Source organism: Pezoporus flaviventris, unplaced genomic scaffold (genome assembly GCF_033815535.1).
Source record: "Pezoporus flaviventris isolate CSIRO_AGI_PZ_B2104156 unplaced genomic scaffold, CSIRO_AGI_Pfla_v1 ptg000013l, whole genome shotgun sequence".
In the NCBI taxonomy this organism is placed as follows: domain Eukaryota; kingdom Metazoa; phylum Chordata; class Aves; order Psittaciformes; family Psittacidae; genus Pezoporus; species Pezoporus flaviventris.
In genome coordinates, this window is record NW_026892561.1 from 16,717,808 (window position 1) to 16,745,276 (window position 27,469).

Below are 27,469 nucleotides of genomic sequence, written 5' to 3' on the forward strand. Positions count from 1 at the left end.
CCACTGTCTATGAAAGTGACAGTGAAGTAGTCTACAGTCAGGAGATCCAGACTTGGAAGTAATCATCACAGATTATTCTAGACACAGACCCGTAGAAAAACATGCAATTCCCCAGTGGGATCCTATCAGAAAAGATCTGACTTTTGGTGGGAAAATGTTGATACTTGTATACACTAAAGGAAGCCCATTAAGCATACCTGAGAAACAGATGTACACGCTCTGTCAAAGGCAAAATCCTCTGAAACAAAAAGATGGAGAAGTGCATACACATGCTTGCATCTTACACAGGTTACAAGGATTCCTGATTTTAAATCACTCAAACAACTGACCCAACAAAACCACTTGAGCAAATTTCCAATCATACTCTAACCTGAGATGCTTCCACCACGTAAGGACAGACATTCAAATAACTACTATTAAGGATTAACTGAAGAGAATCTGATAAAGAAGCAGGAGAATTAATCACCACTTGTTCTTAAAAGATAGGCAGAAAGAAATCACTGCATACTCAAAAGATGTTGGAATGAGGTATTTTTAAGGATTAAGACATCTTGCCAGTCCTGCTCCAGGACTGCCTTCTCAGGCTTGAAGAGAGAACTCCCATGAAACAAATCATGCTCCTTGTTTACAGAATTCATTAGTAACAAAATAATCCTAATCCCATGTCCTCCGCTAGTCAGAGCAGTGACAAAAAGGTAATTTGCCTCAAGACCCTCTGTTTCCAGAGGCACTCAAGGCTAGTGACAAGCCTTTAACAAAAACCACAGACAGGACACCGTTTCACAATTATCCATCAATTCTCTCACATCTTCTTTAACTGCAAGGAGAACCATGTTTTCACTCTAAATTTGTAAAATGGGATCCTAGTCCATGACTGCAGCTTCTAGACAAATAGTATCTATTCACAGTATTAAAAACAGCTGCTGGAAAGGCATCATGCTGCGGCTTACAAAAGAAACTGTACAAATAAGATGGAACTAAATAAAAGAAATATGACATGGGGCAGAAATCACAGCCTCAATCAGACAATGCCAGGACTAACTCTAGGAAAGGACTTTATTTTAGCAGAACACTAATCAGACTACAGAAAGAATGGAAAAAAACAACAGTCCCCTAAATACAACACTAAGCACACCCACCCACAACTGGTGAAATTCTAAATCTGTGTAAGTTGATGCCATTGATTTTACCATGCCCATCTTCCACTCTTTCCATGACCTAGACTGGTTGCAATTAAACCATTTCTGAGCATACGCATTTAGTCATCAGGTTAAAGAGGCATGTGCTGCAGAGTAGTATATAACAAAGAGCACAAAAGTTCAATTTAAAAGAGAAAGAATATAAAGGAAACAGGGTAAGGACACTTGTTTCTCAACTGCAGGAACAGGGATTTTAGGAACAAGGGTATAAAAGCTCCTCTTTCACCTATCAGTGCAAAGAATTGCACTGATCAAAACATCCATAGCCAGCTCTTCTTAGTGTGAAATACCAATTCTCCAAAACTGGCACACTCAATATGTTGTGTCATATAATACAACAAACAGGGAACGACAAGGACAAGGAAGATATCAGTCAATCAAAGGCCACAATGGAGCTGGGAAACAGCTGGGACAGGAGCTGAGGAGTGATCACAGAATAGGAACACATGATATCATGGAAGGAATTACATGAGTCAAGAATGCAGCTCCAGAATGGAGGATTTTACCTGCAGAACATGGGGCTCAAGTCTGACTTGGGTTATGGAAAGCAATCATAAAACCACCTCCACAAAAAGAGATTGGTAGGAAAGGTTAAAGAAGTCTAGGATGAACTGTGTATCAGATTAGACATTACATATATTGGGTATTGCCCAAAATGGGAGTCAGGGAAAACAGCATTCAGTTTCTCCTGATCGTCTTGTTTTCCCTTGTAAATGAGAAAAAAGAAATATCTGGCCATTTGTCAACTGCCCTCCACCCTCATGTCCAATGACTACATTTTCTGTTATACTGTAAATGCTATGGAAGGGTGAGTCTGGTGACATTTTTGGCAGAAAAAAAAATCTTTAAAATTTTTATTTACTCCCAGTTTCTTTTCAGGAGTAGAGTTTTGTGCAGTTACTGATTTGGAAGACTAGGAAGGTATTTTAGGATTGTCCTAAAGCCTTATGACAGTTGTGAGTTTCCCCTTCTATTCAATGCCCCTCATGGATGACCACACACTGTTGCACTAAAGGGGCAATCAGATCTTTCTGGCTGCAGCTGTTCTGAGACCAGGAGACACAAGGACTCCAGCCTGGAGTCCAAAAGACCTTTGTGACAGAGGTTGGTGCAGCACAGTCCAGAAGCACCTTCCTCTCCACCAGCCAACTCCGTGCTTATTGACCAGGGCTGGCAAAGCATCCTTCAAGGTTTGACACCTTTATTGCCTTCCCCAAGTCAAATCTCACTATATGCCCAGAATAGGACTGACACTTATGTTCTATAATCTGAAAGTTCACCACCAGAGTTTTCACGTTTCTCTAGAGCTTCAATGAAATCCTTCATCAGAGTAGAAGTGGGGCAAAAATGAGCTGTGCCATAAAGAATGAAGAATTTAAAAATATTTTCAATATGCAGATGCCTGCCAAAAGCTCAGGAAAGAGCCCCCCCGGATACATTACAGGAATAAAAAAAAAAGTTTGCTTGCTTCTAAATTTCCTGGAGTTTGCTTAATGTCAGCAGTCCCATTTAACAGCAGAAATGTAAAACCCTGTGACAGCTATTGAACCCCCGACCTCTGATAGGCAGTTACCAGCTTCACAGGGACTGGTTTTGAAATCATTCAGTCCGTTAGCCTGCATCTTGTTACAGTCAGTGCAACTGATGCAATACTATGAATCTCTTTTTCCCCTGTACATTTTTAACTCTCTCCTGCCAGCAGTTCTTTTACTCATACAAGAATATAAACCAGGGCTGTTCTGTATCTTGGGGAACATTCAGGGAACAAGGTTGCATCTAGTTTAGTTTGAACTAGTAAATATTAGAAGAACAAGAAGATAGTTTTTATCTGAAACATGTTCTCATATCCTTGAAACAGCGAAGCAGCATGAAAGGACTGAAAAACAGCCTGCCATTTCCTTTGCTCCCTGTATTTTGGACTGCTTTTGACCCAGCATGTGTGAGCATGCACACTCACTAGCTTGGTCTGCTCTTTTGCACCATGACTTCATTGTAAAATTCAATTCATCTGTTCAAAGCAACGACTGAAACACTGTCTATAAAATCATGGCATTTTTCCACTTACAAAAAAAATTAAAAAAATTAACACTTCATTTAAAAGTTATTTTTAAACCTAGTTGGCCTGAAGCCAATTTTGGACAAAACTGAAATGGATTCTTCTTTTCCTAGAATTCAATGCCTTCCTTTTCTAAAATACATTGGTAAAAAAAAAAAAAAAAAGTAAAACCAGTGAATGCACGGTTTACACTTCTTTCTACACCATTTTACACTCTGACATATTAGTAGAGTTTGCTTTTCAACATACTACTATGCAACAAACCCAGTTTTTGTAATGAGTCTTTACTTTTTCTAGCTTAGGAACTTAAGTTGAACACAGACTTCAGCAATCCCAGAGCTGAACCACTTTCAGTTTGAATTTGGCCAGGCACTTGCAGGGCATCATCACAGCCGGTAACTGGCAGGGTCAGAGTTTATGTCGGGGAGGGGGGGGGGATTGAAGTCCCTTCAGAAACATGGCCGAATTTGAAAAAGAACACATCAGAGCCTTATTACAATGCAAAGAAAGATACATATGGCTTCTGGCACTATATCTGCATTTACATGTCAATAGCCAAGCATGAAATAGATGAACTGTGAGCGCTGTTGTTATATATGTAGGTAGAATGAGTATCACTAAGTTCCCATTTTCCAGGACCATCTCAAGAGCCAGGAGGACATCTGGTCTTCTTAATGAAGTAGCTGATCTGGAATCTGGGCTTAGTAAAACTATCCCCCTCAAAGAAAAAATGAGGGAGAAAAAAAAAAAAGAGAAAAACAGACAGACTTGAATCTAAGCAATTAATATGTCACCAAGAAGTATTTTAAGGAATAACAGGCAAACTGACCTGGCAGGGAGAGTATTTTCCTCCTCCTTTCAAAGGGAATCCTATTTTCCCAAGAGAAAATTCAAACTAAATTACACTAACTGAGCTTATATTCAGTGAATGTTCACACGCACAGTATTATCTGTGACAAATTCATTGAGATGTGAATACAGGATTTATACACTTCAATTCTACGTGTTCTGCAAAGGGTATCAGCAAGCGCAGTAATGCAAAATAATTAAAAGGTAAGAGCTTTGTAGTCACGTTATCCACAAAAAAGTAATTTAATCAGATTTTTATTTTCCAAGTTGAATTTTCTCAAGTCTGAGCTCAACATTAAAGTGTTTGATTCTTCAAATTAAGCAGAAATAATTGGCTAGCTCAGGGCTTAAGGATGAAAAGAAAAAAGGTTATTTTTTAGTATTACAAAGTGTCACTTCTTTTTAGTATCTATGGATTCTGAATCAAAATTTCGTGAGGACACAGCATCTATCTTATCTTTTAACCTAACAATGTGGGACACATCCTGAAGATGGGCTTCATGAGGATGTTACAGGTTTTGCTGTTGTTTTCAAATAGCAGGCTCTGAAGGGCTGGTTTGGGGGGATTTTTTTGGCTTTTTTTTGGCTTTTTTTTTTATGAGGATGATGAAGATGCACAGGGGAGGAAGCAAATTCACAATGGGGGATTAAGACAGTCAGAAGCATTTGGTTTCTCTGTCTTCAGTACCTGGACTGAAAGTACAATGCTTTGTGCAATGTTCCACCACTTTTCCTCTGCGCAAGGCTGAGGAGTGGAGTTCAGTTTTCATATTAGTAAGATGTGGCCTGCCAGCATGTATGTGCTTGCTGGATGAGATAGGTCTTCATTACCTCATTCTGCAGGACCCTTTTACAGATTTTATCCAACAAAGCTTTTGAAAATATACTTATCTTTACCTATATGAAAAAACCTCATGTTAACGATTGTGCAACAATAAAAAGTAAAAATAAAATGATTAGTAGCCCACTGATGATTATAAACCATCTTCAATTCCCTTCCTCCACATTTTCTTAGGAACTCATTACTCCAATGTTTATTTTTATTTTTGTAAATCTAAGAATGCAAAACTAAAAGCAGAGGTATAAAAGCAGCCACAATCTGGATGGGTGGGTACAGGATCTTAACATACCTGCATATGACATGATCCACAGTATGAATGCCACACTGGGCATTACTAGAAGGAGGGTTACAGCTCTACTAGTAATCAAGTGAATCTGGACCAGGACAGTAAAGAAGAGTTATACAGCTTTGCAGCATAAAGCTGCATAAGAAGATTTGAGAAACCATCATCACCCCTAATTTGCCCTTCCTGTCTTCCCCCAGTCCCTTCTCAAAAACTCTCTTGTCCCCCTTCAGGTTTACCCATTTAATTTTTCATGCCACTAGGTGCAGAAATCTCAAGATGTTTGTGGGATTTGAGCCCCTGCAGACAGCTGCAGATTAATTCTACCTGTCTAACTAGGGTAATGTAGCCTCCAGAATCCAGCATGAATAACTCGTGTGAAAGAGAATGAGGAGACACAGAAGACACAAGAATCCTTACAAGGAACTGTGTCCAAGAGAAAGACCAGGATGTTTTTCTGGACATTTCTTTTGGAGTTACCTGCTGAATGATAGCCCAGGCCAGAGGGAGAACACATTTGAACCTACAGCAAGAATTGCCCTTTGCTCAGAGTGAAAGGAGAGCTAACAGCTCCACAAGTCCTCATATCTCACAGGTTTCTCCTGTATTTGCTTATGGGTGTCCTCCCTTATGCTAGCAACTAATTCTTGCCAGATTCTACTGCTCCTGACCTCCATAGGGTACCACATAGGTCAGGGCTCTGGAGAACAGAGCTGGTCCATGCAGCTCCTGAACTCCAGACTGTTTCTGCTAGTCCCAAGAGCTCTTTGGTGCCTCATCTATTCCCCACTTCCCTTGACAGAGCATCTACAGTCTAATCTCTCTCTTATGGAGACCAGAACATCATCCACTGCAGCAGCAAAGTCTTAAGTCATTATACTGTAAATAAACATTATAAACATTACCCTGATGTAAAGTTCCTCTCCCTTTGCCATCAATACACCACTTCTCTGAACCTGAGCTGGGCTACTCAGTCCCAGCTACTATGGAGACAGTAGAACTCAAAACCTGGTTAAAAACACAAGAACTAAAAGCAGACAAAATTCCTCAACCTTCATAACACTTAAAACCCACCTGGGCCTTTCCCAAATGCTTCAGACTCACAATAAGATGGTACAGATAATACTTAAGGGGCTACTTTCAACATTTGCTGTTAAATGTCTTTTGATGCTCCAGATACATAAATACATCTTCTTAAGGGTTAATATACCAAAACAGGAAGGGGGGGAGGGGGGGGGAGGGGAAGTACAAAAGCTGTATTAACTTCTTTCCGTGGTATGACAAATTCTCTCTGCATCATATTCCAAAGTGTGAAATGTGCAATTTCCATTCTTAAGCTCAGTAAAAATGGCATAAAAAAAGTTCTGACCCTGGCTGATTATTAGTTTATCGGATCAACATCAGCAAAACTGTCTTTTAATGTGCTGCTTACTTTCAAAAAAAACTCTACCATGCATATTTCAGTTCTCCCTCTCCACACCCCACACCCTTCTGTTGCTGTCCAGCTGGAACACATCAAGGGTCTAGAAGCCAAGTCAAATGTTGACCCCACCCTCCTCCATCCATTTTAAGGCACCTTCAAAGCCAGTACACTGATCTAGTTCAGCTTAGCCAACAACGCCAGCAAATCTGTTATTTAAGACTTTAGTGCTGGCTTTTTATAACTGGCCATTAATACAAGCTTTGATGTATGGTCAGAAAATCCAGCTGTAATGAGTTTCATCAGACTGTAGTAACCTTTCCTCAGAAGGTCTTTATTACTATACCTTCATAATATTTGGTCGCAATACTCTTTTATAGTATCATTCTTACTGAACTGCCTTAAAAAACAAGACTCAGTGACACTTAACACATCTTGTTCCCCAAAATTAAAGCAAAGAGCCATTAATAGTTTTCTAGAAGACACTTTTGCACCCACATTTTTATGAGGAGTTTGCTGTTACCAGCATCAGGCAATAGTTGTGCGAACCAGAAGATAAACCAATTTGCCTGATAAACGCCTTGAGAGAAGATACAAAAGGATTTTGTAAAAGGACAAACAACTTACTTTGTTGTTCCCCTTTGCAGGATGCAGCAAGGAGGAAAGAGGGGGAAAAAGAAATGTTAGATACATTAATTTTACATGCATTCAGTCTAACTTGTACAATTCTGGAAACAGCTCAAACCAAATGAGGAACTGATTCAATGAACATTCCCTGAAACCTTTAGATAGACAGCTTCCAGGGGAGCACAGGACATTTGCAAAGGATCGAAAACATTTGGTGAAGTTGTAAATTCAAACTTTTTTTCAAAATTTCCTCTCTACACAAACACTCTGGTTCCACTTTTGCTTCTGTTAGTGTAAAACAGGAGCAGATCCTGGGAAGTTGGTGGACACTAACACAAGGGAGAAGAGAATGAGGCCTGAAATGATCTAGGGGTGGGATGAAAGCCAGAGGGATTTTCGTGCACTGGTAATACTGAACTTCTAGTATGCAAAGCAAGCCACCAAACATGTCTGCTTAGCCTTGCATGACAGCCACTCCCTATGATGTGCCAATGAATGGAAAGTTTATGATCCAATGCCTTTTAAAAACCAAATATTGAACTTTTAGATTAGTAATAAAAATGGGGAGATGGCATTAGGGGACAGAGGAAAGGAATGGATGGTGCTAGCAAGGTAAAGTGTGCAGATGAAGTTATGACAAACATCTGTGATTTTTCCCTGAATTGTGAGTTTTGCCACAAGCTGGCACGAACAGTGTATATTATACAGTGGGAAGTCAGCCAAAATAAACACCAGCCTACAGCTGAAAAATATAGTCTGGAAAGGTTAGTCACAAAGTTGTAGTCATTTTTTTTTAAAAAAGGAGGTTTTTTGGATGCATCAGCCCAGAAACCCAGCAGTAAAGTCAGCTGGTAAATGGATATTCCATTTCAAAGTGAATTGGCCACAGTGTGATTTATATCAAGCAAGCTGACTTGCATATGGGTTGAAAAAATAAAAACACTGATTCAGTGCTATCCCAGTGGCTGTCAAAGCCCACGTCCTGACAAAAGCAAATCTCCTGGCGGAAAGAGATGACTTGGCAAGCTGCAGAAGAATTCAGGGCTCATAGAGCAACACTGAGGAGTGATTAAAGATAGTTAACAAGAGAGTGAATATATAAACATGAGTGTGCGTCCCCATGTGCTCAAGGCAGGCAAAATGAAGTGAGGAAATAGAGAAATGGTGATTTGTTTAGGGAAAAATAAAAATTAAAATGCAACAGCATTGGACTTCGCTTACAGGATTAAATCAGTAATAGAAACTTCACATTAGCGCCAGTAAGTACTGAGCCCCATTTCCACTGTAATCACACAATTTTAAGTAGCATTCCAAAAAAAAGAAAGAACAGAAAGATTAATATTTTTAGTTGAGAGATTTGCGCCTGGTGAGAATTCAGAACAAATCTCTAATTCAGTGACAAAGTTCTGCTTTTCCTGCCACTGCAGAAGGAACCCAAGCTAGGGGCAACTGAGTTGGGATTTACATCAATGTCCTTGTATGCAAGCAGCAGAACTGTTAATGAAAGCACACAGCTTAGCTTTCAAATTCCAGGCTGCGCACACTGCTCTGGCAGTTACAGAAAGCAGGCCATTGCAGTACTCCAGGTTTACAGCACTATTAATCTATTTTTCATTTCTAAGCAGCAATTTTTCTACTTCTGGTGCCAAAGCCTTGGATACTCAAAGTTCCCAGCTGTGACATGCACATGAAAAAGAGTGAGGTCAGTCTGGGAAGGGGCTAGGGTACCTCTTTGCCTTTTTAACTCTGGGATCGCAAAGCTGTGGGGAAGCACTGAAGAAAATGCGAGTTGCTGCCATTTCCTGGCGGTCTCCCTGACAAAAAAAAACATGGTCTCTAAGTCTTTGAAGCAGAATGAAAGACTGAGTGTGTGTCTCTAAAACTATTCTATACTGTCAGAGGAAGGTGTGACACTGTGGGGTACGCACAGGATTTTAATGAAATGGTGATGATTTTTATTTCGGTTTCACTGGAACTTCTAAGGTATCCTGGGCCTTGGAGCTTTCACTTCATAAATTCAAAACTTTAACAGTAGACTTGCAGTGCACATTTGGACCTGTAGTCCTGCAGGAACAAAGTGCTTTGCAAGACAAGAGTAGGATCAGGCATCTTTCTTGAACAGCTTGATAGACTACTGGGTGAATTTCAAACTACAGGGGGTTCAAGCAATAATAGTCACTCTTTTTGTAATGTAAAGATAATTCCAGCTCAAAGAAGAACTGAATTTTGACTCCCGTTTACTTCTGTCTTTCAAGGAAGTCCCTAAGGCTCCCTTGATAGACCATCTTCAAACAAAACCAAGAATTCTTTATAAACATATCTTGAATTCAAAATATTTTTAGGGGGAACAGAGAGACAGGAAGACTGAAGAGGAGTTTAGAATCCAACTAATCCATCTTGTTTAAAAATAAAATAAAAGATATATGAATATGATAAGCATGTCACAGAATGCAAGATTAAACCAGAGGCAGCAACAGGCTTTTTTGACATCATTATGACAACCTGAGCAAGGAAAATAAAACACAAAACAATATTTTGTCCCTAGTAATTAATTAGGTAACCTCTTGTAACTGATCCTTGTAAAATTACTTTTGATGTCTTAGGTAGGAAGTATTTTACTGACACAGGCAACATACTGGAGAGTCACCAAATTTTATATATTTTTTTAAGGTAAAGTCTCAGATACCTGATAGGCCTTCTGCTAAATTTGTATTTGAACTATTCTTAAAAAAAATCAGCATTGTTATCATCATCAATGTTTATTCCTATAATAATTGGAGAATCCAGCAGTTCAAGAAGTCTCTGATTTATCTGTTAACGGTAGCCTTGAATCTTGGTATGGGGAGACAAAGCTGAGGGTTGTTTGCTAAATAGCAGCCGGAGAAGATACAGAGAAAATTACACAGGAAGCCATGGAGGGATCACAAGAGAAATACGAGGAAGAGAAAGATGAAGACATACAAGACAGCACAAGACCCTGGACTCAAGGGACCTGGCCTTCCAATGGAAAACAAGCAGAGAGAACAAATTCCATCAAAATCAAAGCGCCATTTCTAAAACCAGATTTTCCACTGAAGGAATCGAGTGGACCAGCAGGCATCATGCATTACAGAAACTTTCAAAAGCTCAAATGGCAGGTATTTTTGCTAGTCAGCCTTGTTTCGGGATACATGTCCTCAATCACTCAGTTGATATTAAATATTAAAATAACTAAGTCTAAAAAATATGAAATGGTAGTTGGGCATATTCCATTTCCTGACTTTCTGTTTTTTATGTTAAATTAATAAAGGCTTTTATCTGTTCAATTTGCTCCACATGACAATTAGCTGAGTAAAACTGCCTTTGGAAAGGTTTAGCATGCATTTCATACACAAAAAACATGCATAAATATACATGACTGCCTGGAAGGCTTCTGTCAGTTCTGTAATACAGAGCTTGAGGGAATAAACTCTTCAAAGCACATCTTTACCTTAGAAGACATTAACAGAAAGAACGAAGCTCCAGAAACCCCAAATTACTCAACTTTCACTAAACAGATCCAACAAAAAACATTTATGATTTTGGAAGGTTTGGTTTCTTTCGTTTTTTTTAAATATTAAGGCTTGACTCACAAATTTATCTTAAAATATTTCAAAATTACCACAGAAGAGTACAACGAAAAGGCTAGCACTTCTTGAGATATTTGCAGGCACTGTGTTTTCCCAGATGACATGATTGTTCTTTCTGACTCAAACAGAGCAGCTACTGGAAAGCTAGTGAGCTATTGAACTTACTGAGGATTTATCAGGATAGACACCGGCTCGTAGCAGAGATGCCTTCCAGCTATCCACCTCCTCTTGGGAGTCACAGGCTAGCTCAAGGAAGCGGTAATCCTTGTAAACATTCCTAGAACAAAGAGCACCACATTGTAAAACTAGCATTTTGCTACTCTGTATCATGCACACAGCATTTTAAATTAAAAATCCTTTGGGGTCAGAAACTACTTGGTAATTGCTTTAGACAACAGAGTTTATGGGATAGGTACTTGTTTAATAATCACACAGAGTGCTTGAATGTATCTATCTTAGCATGCTACAGCACAGCTCTGGAAATAATAATCATCTGAAAGCACCATGAAACTACTTCAAATCAATTTTCCAGCTTTTGCCAAAATGGAGCACTTTTAGGAAAACAACACTGTGGTGATGCAGAGGGCAAACACATAAGACACGTCATCAAAACTGCATGTGTCATGACTGATGCTGTAAGTAATAAATATCAAAATAAATAATGATGCAACTTTTCCCATGTTAAATCCTTTCAGTGCATTATATACATTTTTTTTTTAGACATCAGTAAAAGGGGAAAGAAAACGATAATCAGGTATTTTAAACAAACTACACAACCTCTGATGTCTGCCTTCATAGTAAAAAAAAATGGGACACATTTGAATAACACCTCTTGCAGGTAATTCACATAATTAGATAAATATAGGGAATCACTTAATGGAAGAAAAGAGAAAGGAGGAAAAATACATATGTAGGAAGGTAGTACTTGTAAACTCTCCAATAAATAGAACAGATTTTCCCCTTACGGTTTAGCCATTAGTTTTTGAATTCAAATTCTATATACAGACCAGATTGTTGTAAATTTGTCAGCCAACAGTCTTTTTAGGAAAGGCCACAAGCTTAGCTGACAAAAGTTAGGAAACCACATTTTGCTAGATCTTAATGTTTACACAAGAATCAATCTTCCATCACAACCATACTGTTTTTGTTCCTTAGCAAGCTATGTAGAAGGGGGAGTGGGAGTAGGGAGGGGGGTTGATGGAGATTACGTCACTTTCAAAGACAACAATGACAAGGGGTCCTTTGGTGTCATTATGCAACCCCAAAGGTAACTTCTGCCACATATTTTGAGGGGGAGAAAATACGAATACCCTATAGAACCAGGAAGTAAAGCTATTATTAGCATTGCCTAGACAAATTTCTTTAGCATTCAGGGACTGGTGGGATTTCACTGTCACACTGCCAGAATACAACCGACTTGATGTAATTCCCACTCACAGAAGTGCATCTCCCTTACCAACGATGTCACCAGACATCTCCTAGCCTTGCTTTTTAGGGGTACTCTCAGGAAGCAGATAGAAAACAGGTAGAAAAACTGTAATTGAACAGTAAGCATTCATGCCGAGCATGAAGCAGTCATGACACCTAGTCATTAAATTATCAGCCATGAAACCACAGTATGGCAACAAGAGTATACCCACCTCTGAATAGAGGGAAATTGGGTACTTTTACCAGGCTTATAGATGGCATTTAAAACTGAAAAGGATAAAGGACATACTCAGATTTCCTTAAGTCAGTGACATAATTCTCCCTCATTTCAATGTCTACATCTGAGCAGCCAGGCATGCATATTCAGCACCAGGCCTGCACTACTCCTTGCAAGCCTCTGGATCAGAGATGCCACTGTAGTGTGCATCAGTGCTGCTCAGGGCAGCACATCTATGCTTCCTTCCCAGAGAAACCAGCCTGCAAAGGGACAAAGAGGCACTAAAGGGTTGGGTCCCATAGTTCAGGCAAAGGCACTGACTGTATGAATCACTGAAAGCTCTATGGGTTTTTTTACTTGATTAGAAATTTAAAATTAAGACCTTTTTTTCCCTGAATCCAAATGTACTAATCCTGCCTTAAAGCAATTAATAGCCTGGATGACCTCTTCAGATGCTGTTATCTTAAACTGACAAAAACACACTTGAATTTTATTAAATTTGCAATATTGTAGAACTCTGAGTCAACATTTACTAAACATACTTACAAAAATAAGTCAATGAAAATAAAAAGGGAAGCAAAAATGAAAGTGCCAGAGAAAAAAAAAGCAACTTTAATTGATTCTCAGGAGAAATTTCTAATTAGATAAGTTTTTTAGCTATTTCAACTAAGCAGCTATAATTTTGAAGAGGAATCTGAAATGATAAAAGGGTACTCTCAGAAAAGATGATTAACCATAGAGCAAATAAAGGCTGTAAAACATAGCAATGGGGAAGTACCAAAAATACATACCTACAAGAGCAAAACAACATGACACCATCTTGTGAAAACACTTTTTCAGGATAGTCATATTATATATTAAACTCATTGTCCTGCATGCCTGTCTCCGTATCAAGACTTTTCCTAGGTCTAGGGACAGCTTATGGCTCAGCAGCTGACATCTCCAGCTTTCCAAGGCCCCCCTCCCTCTAGTATCTGAGAGCTCCACTATTTTAGTGTAGGAATCTTACCCCACCACCACAAATGACGTCAGTTTCAGCATAAGTGAGGAACTGAAGGACATATATACTGAACCTGGACTTGCAGAAAGCTTACAGTAGGGTAGGTAAATGGATGCTTGCCTCACAAATCAGCTGTCTTGCTACTAGACTTCGTTTGCCTTTCTTCCAGAAAGACTGACAGGCAGAGGAACTTTACAAAGGAAAAAGCCAAAGTAACTTCTGAAAAGAGTGTGTCCTTTTTCTGTTACTAGCGGAATCTTACAAAAACACATTAACGTGTTTTACTCATTAGGAATCCACTGGCGTCTCATGGAAAGCTGTAAAAATGTTCTTGAAAATAATTCAGATTTTCTGGTTTGTTCTGTCTTCCACTTTTTAAAACTTCTGAAGATATCAGCACAAAACCAGTTACTACTCAATCCCCATCTACTTACTCCACATGGAACATAGTGAGATCTTGTTCTCATTGTCATCTTTATGGCAGGGATATTATGCATCAAAGAGAATGATATAATGCAGGATACCCAGAAGCAGAAAGATGAACTTTGAACAATACAAATCTTGTTGATATTCAGGCATCTTTAACTCTAAGGGACTGTAGTAACTAAAGTTACAGTAAATGGGAACATACCTAAAACACAATTTGCATGCAACATTTCTCTGGAATATTTAACATTTTTGAAATGTGAACATATGAACAGGTAAGCTGTGTGTACAGTTATATGCATATACCACATCCACCTATGCTGCTTCCTCCAATAGGGTCTTGTAATTGTAGTTTAATATCCTGCACTGAACATGAAAATGTATCTATAGTTCCATTACTGGAAATTAACATAATAATACTATTTTCCAGAGTGAAAAATGTGAAAGGTTACCATTTGTTACCTCCAGATTGTATTACACTCTAGATAAATAAACCTCAAGAACTGTATTCCTGAAAAAAAACCCACAACATACTTGTTAATGAAGATGAACAGACAATTGGACTAAAAGCATAATTTTTAGTGCCAGACTGGCTCCACACTCAGGGCACACCTTCTCTTTGCCAGGACCACTATTTGAAAGTCCATCAGATACCCACCTATAATTTTGCTTATCTTACAACCTCTTCACTTTACTATTACCTTTGTTTCCAATGTACTGGATTCCTTTTCTCCATATATTTCAGGTCCTAAAGTGAACTTTCTAATCCAGAAATGAGCATTAAATGGCGTTTATTTAAGTCCTCCCATAATGGAAGAATCCTAACATGAAAATGCAGGAATGGAATACAAGAGGAAACAGAGAAGCACCAGATAAATTTGATGACTGAGCCCAGCTGTGAGTTCCTGAGAATCCTTTCCCACTAGTCTTGAAGCCTGGGCTGTCAACATTGCATAAAGAAGGCTTGATTGCCTGTAAAACAGCAGAACTAAACAATCCAGGATCAACAGGTGAATAACACACAACTGAAAGTCACAGAGAAAGTACTTTCTAGTTGCCTGCTACAGTGGATGCACATCTACAGCAGCTGCACATTAAAACTGCTTGCTAGCTGAACAAATTTAACTGTTGGACCTCAATATGTATAGTATCTTTTGCAATTTCTTAATACTAAGACAGGGTTAAATATTTATCTGCAACAAGCCTGGAAAGATTTTAAGTGCAATTCCTGTAGACACATGACAAACCCAGTTAATATACATGCATATATATTAATGCATATCCACAAAATAACCATAGCTGTAGACAGTTTTTAGAGTGAGTTGGACGTGGAACATTTCAGTGGAAGATGTACTGTATATCCATATCATTTTTTTTTTTTAGAGAGAGAGAAAATGCAAACAAATATGCATTTATTCTTGCCAACATGGGAGGAGAGAAAACAGCAATTGCAGAGCAAGAATAGTAGTAAAATCTTTAGAATTATGCTTATAAGCCACTTTAATACTCCTAAGAACACGAAACCATATTTAACTTCAGCAGTTGCACTGAAACAAGTGAAGCTACTCACAGACTGAAAGAGAAAGCAATCTTCTTCTACAGGGATTTCAAACAACTCTGCTTATGATCTCAAATAATTTTTGGTAAACATTTGGTCCTTTTATTAGGATGCAAGCAAATTAAAATGAACATTAGGAATCTAGAACCAAATGCAGAGGAGCCCAATTTTATTATATCATAAACAAAAAAAAAACAAACAAACAAACAAAAAAGCAATTCTTGGATATTTTATTCGATTGCAATTTCAATAATACAGTATATGGGTTTCATAAGTAGACACCTAAAATACAAAAGGGAGAAAACAGAATCCAGATACTCCATGCATAATCAGGAAAAATAATATTGGATGAAACTCTATGTTCTCTGTTTAATCAGCCTGCAACTCTGGTATATACACTCTGCTTATTCAACCTTAGTCTTAGTCTACCATTTTAAACACCTGTAATTCCACAATGGCTGTTTGAAGACATGCATTATTTTTCATATAAGAAACCTGTACTAGAGGCACTGCAAATCATATATTTTAAAGAAACAAAAATGACCATCTGCTCTGAGTTAACAGCAATCACTAACATTTTCTATCAAGGCATGCCATTTCAGATCAGTCTAATGTGAATGCTAATTAAAATTAATTACATATGTCTCTGAAGACTTTTTTCTTAATATCGAGAAAGCCAAAGAGACAGTCTCTGAAACAACGTCATGAAATAATAGCACTTGAAGATTTTAGCAACTAATTCATATAAGTGGTCTTCTGGAAGTGTAAGGATGTTTTCAAGTTCATACACACAAATGCAGATAAAGAACCAAACAATTTTAACTTTAAGGTGAAAGTTAACAGAATATATGCCAATCAGTATATAGCCAAGCCTTGAAAATGAAGTATCTAGAGTTCTATATGCAATCCAGAACAGAAATGCAGCCAAAGCTAACATCACATGGGCCAAAATCTGCAGTAGTAACTGGCACTAAAATATTCCATAACTCCCTGGAGAAGAAGGTTTGATGCTTTTCGTGGTGATGGATGGAAGCCTGTTTTGGAACCTGCCCTGGGGCCACACAGGCGCTAAAGCTGCTCACAGCTGTCAGTCCCTCATCACTGGAGGGAGCATGGCTTCTGCTCCAGTCCTGTGCTTCCCTGTGTGGGGCACGGGGACCCAGACCTTGCTGGGTCACAGCAAGCAAAGAAGGTGAAGCCGTCTTGCAGACTAAATCAAGTTTATCAGCCATGACTTAGCCCATGCTTACAACACTCATGTCTCTCATAGGTGTCACTAATGTTTCAGATCCCACACAGCCATTTAAGGAACTTTCTTAAATGTGATAGTTACACTGTACTTGAAGGTATAGGTTTACGCTGCTGTTTCCTTTCCTTGAGAACCCTTTTTGATCAGTAATACCAGTTTTAAATCTCAATACCTGCACACCTATCCACCATACCATGCTTTATTTAACATAGAAAGAATTCTTGTCAATAATGACAGAAAGGAAATATTCCAGGAAAAAACAAAACAAAACAAAACCCAAACTTTATTTTCTTTATATTTTTTTGTATGGAATGGACTTGGGGAATAAAGGCTAGTTATGCCTTGGATTTGTGTATTTTTTCTATTCTTAAATATCGTACTCACAAGCATCTTGGAAGTTTTTTTCAAATATTCGCAACTTTTTTCTGGATTAAATTTGTGGTGGTTTTTAATTAAATATATTCTCATTCTTCCCTGTCTAACAGAGAAGGTTCTGAATAGCTTACAGTCCAGCTCTTCCTGGGGCTTAGCTTTCTGAGTAATTCAAAAACAGTAACTAAACATACATCTCATCTCAGGCTTTCTCCTTCAGCCTGGCTTCCATCCAACACCTCCTCTGACCCGGTCTCCTTTCACTAGTTCCCTTTATTTTGGCTCTTGCCCAATTTCCCTTATATATGGATAGCAGTTAACCAGTTCCTGTCCATAAGAAGAAATTGAGTACTTAGAGCTCTAGTGCATTTGGAGTCCTAGAGAAGACTTCTAGAACATCACTCAGCCAACACCATGAACCCAAAATCAGTACTGTAATACCTTTCATATAGCAGACATAGCATACTTTCCTGGGTCCTACCAGACAGCACAGTTCTTGTGCAATGTGATTCCTGACAGTCAGAGTGTACTCATGAGTCAGCAGCTAAAATTTATCACCTGGCAGTTCTATTTCCAGTCCTATTGTGCGTCCTCAAAACTTCCATTTGATTGCTATCTTCTTGACATTCATCTGTTTCTCAGATTAGGGATCTGTTTCTAAAATGAGCCTGTCCCACTGTCCCAGACAGTCAGCTCCCATGCAGGGACGGTAGGTTCTGCCACACTGGCTCTTGGTTATTGAGGAGCATTCAGCTCTTAGAAACCTATTCTTGTGAAGGCAAACAGGAACAATTTTGTGCTCTGAATTTGCAAACATCCCCTTTTCTCACAGAGGTGAGAAAAGCAACACTATTATTCAATTTCATCTGGATCCTAGTTGGGCAGAAAAGGAAAAGACAGGAAGACTTGGTGGGATCTTCCTCTGCAAGAAAGGGAGAATTTCACACACTGGTTCTGCTTCTTTGGCTCCAAGGAAAGGAATGAGTCTGAAGAGGAACAGAGCTCAACAAACACTTCAACATAACCCCAAAAATATTTACTTAGTAGAATCTCTTCTTCCATAGGGAGAAAAAAAAAAAAAACAACAAACAAACAAAAAAAAACCCTGCACACAAAAAAACAAAGAATTGGAGAAGAGGTGGAAAGGAAGCTACTTCTCCACTTGTAGCAAAAGAAGTGGCTTACTCATCATTCCTTCCTCACTTAAAAGAGAAGCAGCATCTAGATGGAGTTGCAATACAGTAATACAATTTATTGACCCATAAATCAGAAAAAAAGTGCAACTACTCTACTGCAAAGGCAAAGGGTTACTTTAGAATAACACAGAATCTAGTGAAGTAGTGCCATGTGGATGCTGTAGTCAACTGGGCAAGACCATGAAAAAGAATGACTGCTTACCCTTCCTAATTTGAGAGAGAGGGAGAGATGGGACTGTTGCATAGATCCTAAAGAGAGGCACATTTAAGACTATAGTTCTTGTTCCAGACTAAAGCACTAAGCTAAAAGAAAAAGCACCAATCAGTGAATTATTTTTAAAGGGAATACATGAGAAAGAGGAAAAGTGTTTGGAATGAAATCCCAGAGGGAAAGTAAGCTTTCTTAGATGAGCAGAACTTGTCTTTTTTCTTGAGCTCTGCACAAGAGTCTTACACACTCATCAATGCGGACATCACAGTTAATCTACTTCATGTAAGGACAGGCGCTGACAAAATACTCTCACCTCCATTCTTAACTGCCTAAGAAAGTCAGTCAGTGGCTACATCTCCACAACTTCACATTATGTTCTACAGCAGTACTACAAACATCAGGGGTTTTCCTAAAGTATAATTATTTTCAAAAATTTGATATCTTTTCCAGTGTAAAAGACTTGCCAGCAGTTTATTGTGGAGGAGAAAAGGATGGTTAACAGAAAACAGCACTCACATTCTTCACACCTTTAGGTTTAGACACATACTGCTTGACCCTATAGCTCAACTTCACTTGTGTAAAGGCAGACTCATGTAGATGGACACAGCCAGAAGTGATCCAGGAGTCAAAGGGCACTCACTCTAATATACTTTGGTTTAATATCTAACACTAGATATTAAAACAAAAAGATCTCGTGCTAGATATTAAAACAAATTAAGGTAGAGTAAGTAAAGCTAAATAAAGTAAGTAACCGAAGTAAAGTAGAGGAGTCCTCCTCCAAAGGTGTTCCAAGTTGCCTATAAATCAAGTAGACGGGCCCATTCAAATGCTTTAAATAAATTACTTAGTTTGTTGAAAAACAAAACTCACCCCCAATTCTTTAAGCAATACTATATCTATTTCACACCAAGAGTTTTCTAGATTTTTCTCCTTTAAAAAGAAAAATTAATTACAAAGTAACAGGAAAAGAATTTAATTATGTCACAATGTAGCCTTTTCATAAACATACAATTATGTTCATTTCATGAGAATTTATCTTCACTGTGAAATCAATCGTCACAGTCTCCATTTACTATACATTACCAAGTCACATTTGATTCCTGTCAAAGAACTGTTGACTTCTGCAGTAAATCAAAATGACAGATACCATTCGTTTCCTTCTGCATCTATCCCCAAGCCTCAGCTAACTCAAGATGGTTTTTCCTTCTATACACTGAAACGAGGAGTTTCCTGGTAACTATATTTCAGAACTGGAAAGGTTTTCATAAATGGAAAAAATGCAGTGTATAATCCAGGAAACTATTGAAATGTACAGTATCAGAAACATATGGCTGTAGCAAATACCTATGCAGTGAGAGGCTAGGAACGAAAAAGAGACAAGCCTATTAAAATTCTTCTCCTAAAGGGATTTTGCTTGAAAACTAAAATACTCTAATTGAACATTAAGATATGCTGCAGACTGGTGGGGAGGGAAGCAGGAGGAGAGATACAGAATAATCTCCATGCTATCATGGAAGCTGGAACATATAACTTTGCCTTTGTTCTTTAATGATCTACCTCTTAAATAGCAAAATGGTTCCATAGCCAGAACCCTGAGTGGGCAAACTCAGAAAGAGAAAGCTGACTTCTTTCTCAATTACTAAGGTTTTTAATAATAATAATGATAACAAACAAAAACACACACACAAAACAACCACTTCCCTTCATCCCCCCTCAAAAAAAAACAACCAAACCCAAACCAGAAACTAAGTTAAGTTTTACACGAATTTTGAAAAAGAAGCCATATCCACCCCCCCACCCCCCCATTCAGAATCATAAGTAAGATAAAGTAAAACAACGACAAGACTTCTTAATTCAACAGATCTTTACCAATTCCCTGTTTCAGTTTCCCTAAGAATCTGGGACAGGGAACACAGTCCCCAGTTGAGGGCCAGGTCACTTTACTCAAGCCCCAGTATCCCTGATTCTGCTGACACAACCTATGAATTTAGGAAACTGTGGAAAGTGATACTAAATTTGTTTTGACAAAAAAACCCAACTTTTAAAAACCAGCAGGCAGGTTTTTAAAAGAAAAAAAAAATTAGCTGTTTTATAGTAACAGAGGAATGACTGTTGTGGTTAGAATTCAATATGTATCTCTTCAAGAAAAACTTCTGCCTCCTTTTAAGCTGGAAGAGTCCATAAACAGCCTCTCCCAAGGCAAAGGCATTTTGCTGTCTTACTACTGTGCTGTCATGTCTCAACATGCCTATATAGATATAAGGACGTTTTTAGAGCAGCTTGCAGATGCTGGAGGGTACACTCACAGCCCAAATGGGCAGGGGTATTACAGACATTGCAAGCATTTTAGACATCTGATCTTGAAATCCTTGCTGTCCAGTGTGTATGAAGACCCAGTGAAAATGCGAACATGCAGCTATATTACACCCAAATAATTCTCAAACTTCCCAACAGAAATGCATGCTTCTCTTGGATTTTCACAGTTCAGTGATTAAGATTATGAAAATATTCAAAATCATTAGCCAAAACACAGGAGGAACAATAAGGTGAAATTAACAGATATCTCATGGAAGGAACTTAACATGTACAGCTCATATCAAGTCACCAGAACAAAGCTTTCTTTCTTGACTGATGTAACTGCAATGTTGGGATGTTTCACACATACCTATAGCAGAATAGTCAAAATCACATTAGTTGCCAGTACGTGAAGATCATTTATGTTTTTAAAAACATTAGAAGTTTTTCAAAGCTTTTTTCTGTGCTCCCAAAATGCAAATGGTCAAGTGTTTGAAATCTTATTCCCAGCAAGTATGTGTGTGACATACTTTCAAAGGGCATCTCCTGGCAGACAGTGTCCACATGTAGGCTAGCTGAGATGTCAGCAGATGTAGGCAAAGCCTTCATGTAGTTCAGAGCAAGACTCACATTGCATCCTCATGTTTCTGGGACCAGAGAAACTTGACAGCCCAGAAATCCTGTGCTTTGCTTTTGTTTTGTGGGAGAGAGGGACATTTCTGGCCAGTTCAGGAGCAACAGCTGGCTCTGCAGAGAGCCACATCCAGCCTTCATCATCTTGAACATCATCTATTGCCAAGTTTTGGTGATGCAAGGGGGGAGTGGGAGTTAAGCAGAAGAGAAGAATAAAACAAGGGCATCTATCCATGCTACCACTGCAATTTGCTTTACTTGTTTTTTCTGAAAAGGAACTTAGAGAAATTGCACCTTATCTGCTGAAATGCAATTCCACTGAATCAGCTGCAAATGCACCTCTCCAGCAAAAAAAACCAAAACAAAAAAACAATAAAAATTGATAGGTCATTTGTATGTCTCTAAGTGTTGTCATGTTTCCTTATTTGTGCACAGTAGTCTGAATAGGCTGTGCATCAGAAGTAGGCTGCCATAGAATACCTACATCACTTAAATCAGAGGATGGAGCTTGAAAAGTGTGAAGCAAACAGCATAAAGCAAAGAGCCTATTAGTTAGGGAAGCGGAGAAATATAATTTGCTCTCCATTCAGCAGTATTTAAATGCAAACAAACAATAGAATGATTCCAAATATTAGAGAGAGGCAAGATTTTTCACTGGAGAAAGTGAGAAGCAATGACACTTTTGTGATTTACACCAGTTGAATTTGGTCACAAGGTACAGAAGTCATGAATGTTGTGGTAAGCCTAGGTAATCGCCAAACAAAACAAAAATAGGATCAGGAGATGGTTATTCAGCCATACAGAACTAGATGACTAATCATGGAGAGTTTCACCCTGCGTGGTTAGGAGGACACTAACCTTTCATTCTATGTTTATGCAACTGCAAAACAGCAGATAAATCAAGAGTATCAAGATCTTTATTCACTCAGCATAGTGGAAATAACCACAACTGCACTCCCAGTTATTAAAATGATCAGATAGATACATTTTTATGGCAGTATCTGCAGAATAGCACATTTTCTTACCTCTGCTCTGTGTTAAACAATGCAAAGATATGTTTGCTAGACATGAAGCTCTTTTCAACATCTCGCACTTTCAAGTTGTCCAAAGGAAGCATATACTTCTTCTCTTTTTCCTAGAAAAGAAACAGATTAAAACAACACTATATGAGAAGTCTCAAATAAACATGATTTCAGCAAACTCTGTTTAGTTGGTAATGATTTTAGTACACTTATTATCATAAGGGTATTTTCAAAATTGAAATGTCTGTTTACCTTTCATAGACATACCTGCAACAGAAATGAAGCCTGAATTCCCATCCTGTTTTTCACTGACCCATTTAAAACATTTCCCAGTTAAAAAAAAAAACAAACAACAAAAAAAAACAACAAAAAAAAACCCCTCTCTCAAATACACATTTATTATTCTCCATTCCCCTGAATTATAATTAGAAAAGAGTCAAACTAAACTGTCTAATCAATACAAAACTCTTCCATGTCTGTGGGTATAAAAAATAATCTCTATCTACAATTACTATTATTATTTATGGGTAGCATTTGATTACCCCACCATAAATTTTTATTACTCCAATGGAAAATACAAAAATCATACAAATCAATCAAAATCATACTATCATCGAGGTTTTATATATACTGTATACTAACCAAACCAGACTCTAATCTAATCAGCTTATTTCTTCAAACAGTACAAATGATCTATTCACTTTTGCTGTAGCCGACTCCTCTTGCATTTTCATCACAACTCTAATTTACAGCACAATCGTTATAATTTCACCTTTTCTAGGTTTCTTGCTTCCTATCACTCCAAATTAAGGATTACTTACACTCTCAGGCTACTTTCTGATGTCAGAACAAAAAAGCCCTAAGATTATTAGCCATTTCCATTGTGCTAAACTTCCTTGAATTCCTTGTACTGATGGATAAACCAGGGCAAACCTCTTCATTTTGCTTTGCAAATACATCTGATGCTAAGTAGATGTGATCCAAAGACAAGAGGGGCAACACATGCATCCTCATACCCCCAATCTTTTTTTGTGTGTCATGATAAAATTGCTGGCAAAGGTACAAACAGAGTACAGAGTTTAATACTATGAAGGTAGTGTTAAGGCTGCTGCCATTACCATGGCAGCAATGGAGTGGGGAAATATTTACACGCTGGAATTTGTGCAGCAGATACCAAATGGGGAATTTTGCTACCCAGCGCTCTACGGAAGTTCAATGAATCACCAAAGCTGGAAAGCTCAGGATTCCTTCACAGTCCCTTATCTGCCAACATGGAGCAATACTGTCCATCATATTTGAAAAATCATGGCAGTCAGGTGAAGTTCCCGATGACTGGAAAAAGGGAAATATAACCCCCATTTTCAAGAAGGGGAAAATGGATGAGCCAGGGAATTACAGACCAGTCAGTGTCACCTCTGTGCCTGGCAAAATCTTGGAGCAGATTCTCCTGGAAGGCATGCTATGGCACATGAAAAACAACAAGGTGCTGGGTGACAGCCAGCTTCACTGGACCTGTGCAAAGTGTTTGACACTGTCCTGCATGACATCCTTGTCTCTAAATTGGAGAGACATCAATTTGACAGGTGGACAACTCGGTGGATAAAGAACTGGCTGGATGGCAGCATGGAAAGAGTTTTGGTCAATGTCTCAATGTCCGGCTGGAGACCAGTAACGAGTGGTGTCCCTCAGGGATCAGTGTTGGGACCGGTCTTGTTCAACATCTTCATTGCTGACATGGACAGTGGGATTGAGTGCGCCCTCAGCAAGTTTGCCCATGACACCAAGTTGTGTGGTTCGGTTGATACGCTGGAGGGAAGGAATGCCATCCAGAGGGACCTCGACACGCTTGTGAGGTGGGCTGATGCCAACCTCATGAAGTTTAACCATGCCAAGTGCAAGGTCCTACACCTGGGTCAGAGCAATCCCAGGCACAGCTACAGCTTGGGCAGAGAAGAGATTCAGAGCAGCCCTGCAGAGAAGGACTTAGGGGTGCTGGTCAATGACAAAATGAACATGAGCTGGCTGCAGTGTGCGCTTGCAGCCCAGAAAGCCAACCGTATCCTGGGCTGCATCAAAAGGAGCGTGACCAGCAGGTCGAAGGAGATGATCCTGCCCCTCTACTCTGCTCTTGTGAGACCTCACCTGGAGTATTGTGTGCAGTTCTGGTGTCCTCAACATAAAAAGGACATGGAACTGTTGGAACAAGTCCAGAGGAAGGCCACGAGGATGATCAGGGGAATGGAGCACCTCTCATATGAAGATAGGCTGAGAAAGTTGGGGCTGTTCAGCCTGGAGGAGAGAAGGCTGTGTGGAGACCTCATAGCAGCCTTTCAGTATCTGAAGGGGGCCTATAAGGATACTGGGGATGGACTGCTCATCAGGGACTGTAGTGATAGGACAAGGGGTAACAAGTTGAAACTCAAACAGGGGAAGTTTAGATTGGATATAAGGAGGAAGTTCTTTACTGTAAGGGTGGTGAGGGACTGGCATGAGTTGGCGAAGGAAGTTGTGAATTCTCCATGCGTGGCGGTGTTCAAGGCCAGGCTGGACAGAGCGAGCCTTGGGTGATATGGTTTAGTGTGAGGTGTCCTTGCCCATGGCAGGGCAGTTGGAACTAGATGATCTTAAGGTCCTTTCCAACCCTAACTATTCTATGATTCTAAGACTGACTATTCTCTGTTAAGCCATCAGAACTAGCTGTGAAATCGAGCACCCTTTGCAATTGCTGGAGAATTGTGAACTGGGACATCAGTTATGGTCTTTGGCTCAAGGAAAAAGTAGGCATGTGATAATAGTTTATTGCATGCCATAAAACAGGACAAAAGGGACAAACCAAACTAGGACTAATTTTTCTCCATACATACTTCCTTGAAGAAATAGACAGAAGTTACTTCCACTCCACAAAACTGGAAGAAGTCCTAGGTAGACTGAGATGTGTGTACTGTGAAGGCAGATGGTAACTCAACTTGGCTAAGCTTCAGCAGACTGCAAAACTAAACTGGATGAGAATGTACCTAAGAGTGAAACTATTAAAATACAGTGACGTGTCCAACAATGGCTCAGTTTCCTAGACAGCTTCATAACAGGCCCGAGTAGAGGAAAAAGCATATTTCAAAGGCTCTTCTGGAAAAGCATGGTTTTTACTGTCTTGTTTTGTTGAATACAAAAGTTGTCAAATCCAGACTGAAAGTATTATAGAAAAAGTGCCTGATGGATTTTCAAACTGCCTTAGTTTAGCAATCCCAGAAATTATTGCCCACAAAAGATCATACATATTTATATTTATCATGCGCTCATCTAACAATTCTCATATAGTCTAGTTCTGTGCCAGTCTGTAGCTATTTATCACCATTCAGATCTATATTCTGCTTCCACAGAATATATACTCTCTGAACTGCTGGGGTTCTCCCTGAAGGAGGAATACAGTATCATGCACTCAGTAAGTATTACCACTGGGATAAATAAAACTGAACAAAGGAAATCCTCAATTTACCAATAAAAAATAAATAAATCATGGCAAACAAAAATAAAGAACTTACAGATAAGATATTTATGTATAAAAATGAGAAATACTGCCCTCTAATACTGATTTTTATTGATACAGTCTATTTTGATATAAACTTATGCTCTAAGTAGTTCTGGTAGCATTTAAAAGGTAGCACTGTGTTAGTTTTGGTGCCATGACAGTGACACACACTTTGAAAAATATCCTAGGATATGAAGTCAGGAGAATACATATTAAACTTTGTATTAAAGGCAATCTTCTTTTCAGTTGAAAGCTGGACTGCCTGGTAATGTAAGATACTTTGTTTTCCATTTCAAACATTTAAGACAGCTCATATATATTAAAAAAAAAATCTTTTAGGCAGAAATATGAATGTTATTTAGTCCATCTTAACTAAGAAAAAACTAGATAAGCTTAATTTGTATTCTTTAAAAGTTATCTTTCACTATTACAGAGTATGCTTATAAAGATTTACTATTCAATTACCAGAAATTTATGAAGTTTCTGATGAAGTATTTGTTCTGACAGACACTATTTACTGACAAACCAAGCAACCACAGATGAATAAAAACAGAAACTGATGAAAAAACTATACTAAGAATCTGATTGTCTAAACAAAAAATCCACAAGCAGGAAACTTTTATAAATGTTTGATGCCAAACTGTGAGAGTGTTTCTTCTGTAGCCACCAGGAAAAAGGAAATGCTCACTGAAAGCCAAGAAGTGGTTGGTATTTATTTACATGGCCTCCTACCCACATGCTGAGACAAGGCAGTTTCCAAGAAAGGGAAATCGTAAGGGTGCTTATGCTTGAAGCTAACAGAGACAGCATGTCACATATGAGAAATCAGACCTAAATACTGCTTAATTTCAGGAGAAAAGTATTACTGCAACATTAAAGCGAGGTAGCAAAGCCCACAGCAACTGCCCTCCTCTCCACACCCCCAAAACAACAAGGAGAAAGATACATATAAATGGAGCATGAGCTAATTCAACAGCAGATGAGCCCAACATCATTTTAGACTTAGCTCAATTAATATTATGTTATGGCAGAGTTCAAAAAGCTTCAGACAGGACTATCTGACATGTTTCCTATCCTGTGAGAGCCTGACAATGAAAGAAACAGGGTATGTGCGAAGCCTGGGAGGAATGGGGCTAGGCACACTTCCACAAGTGACAACATGCACATAACTGTGGGTCCAGTTTGTCCCCCTCAGCATTTGTTCTTTTTTATTTATAGATTTTTATTTTTATAGTGGGGCAGAGAATTTAAGCATGACATGAGGGGAAAAACCAGCACATGCTGATCTCACGTAGAGACTTTGCCTCTCTTTTTCCTATACACACTAGAGGAGAAGGAAAAAGTGGGAGGCGGCATGGCCCATTCCTGTCTCTGTGACATGAAAAAAAAAATCCCCATAATGCACCTTAGAAAAACAAACCAAACCTGCTAGCTTGGGGAGGCCTTTCCACCC

At 38.8% G+C, this 27,469-nt stretch overlaps 1 protein-coding gene across 5 annotated transcripts in view; it reads right to left on the reverse strand.

Annotated features, from left to right (window-relative positions):
• DNM3 (dynamin 3) overlaps positions 1–27,469 on the reverse strand; it is a 180,305-nt gene that overhangs the window by 43,098 nt on the left and 109,738 nt on the right. For all 5 annotated transcript variants that reach the window (XM_061451856.1, XM_061451854.1, XM_061451853.1 and 2 more), the window contains 2 exons: positions 22,494–22,603; positions 11,049–11,160 (listed from right to left, as the gene is read on the reverse strand). In XM_061451856.1, the coding sequence (XP_061307840.1) occupies positions 11,049–11,160; positions 22,494–22,603 (222 nt within the window). The remainder of the gene's footprint in view (positions 1–11,048; positions 11,161–22,493; positions 22,604–27,469) is intronic.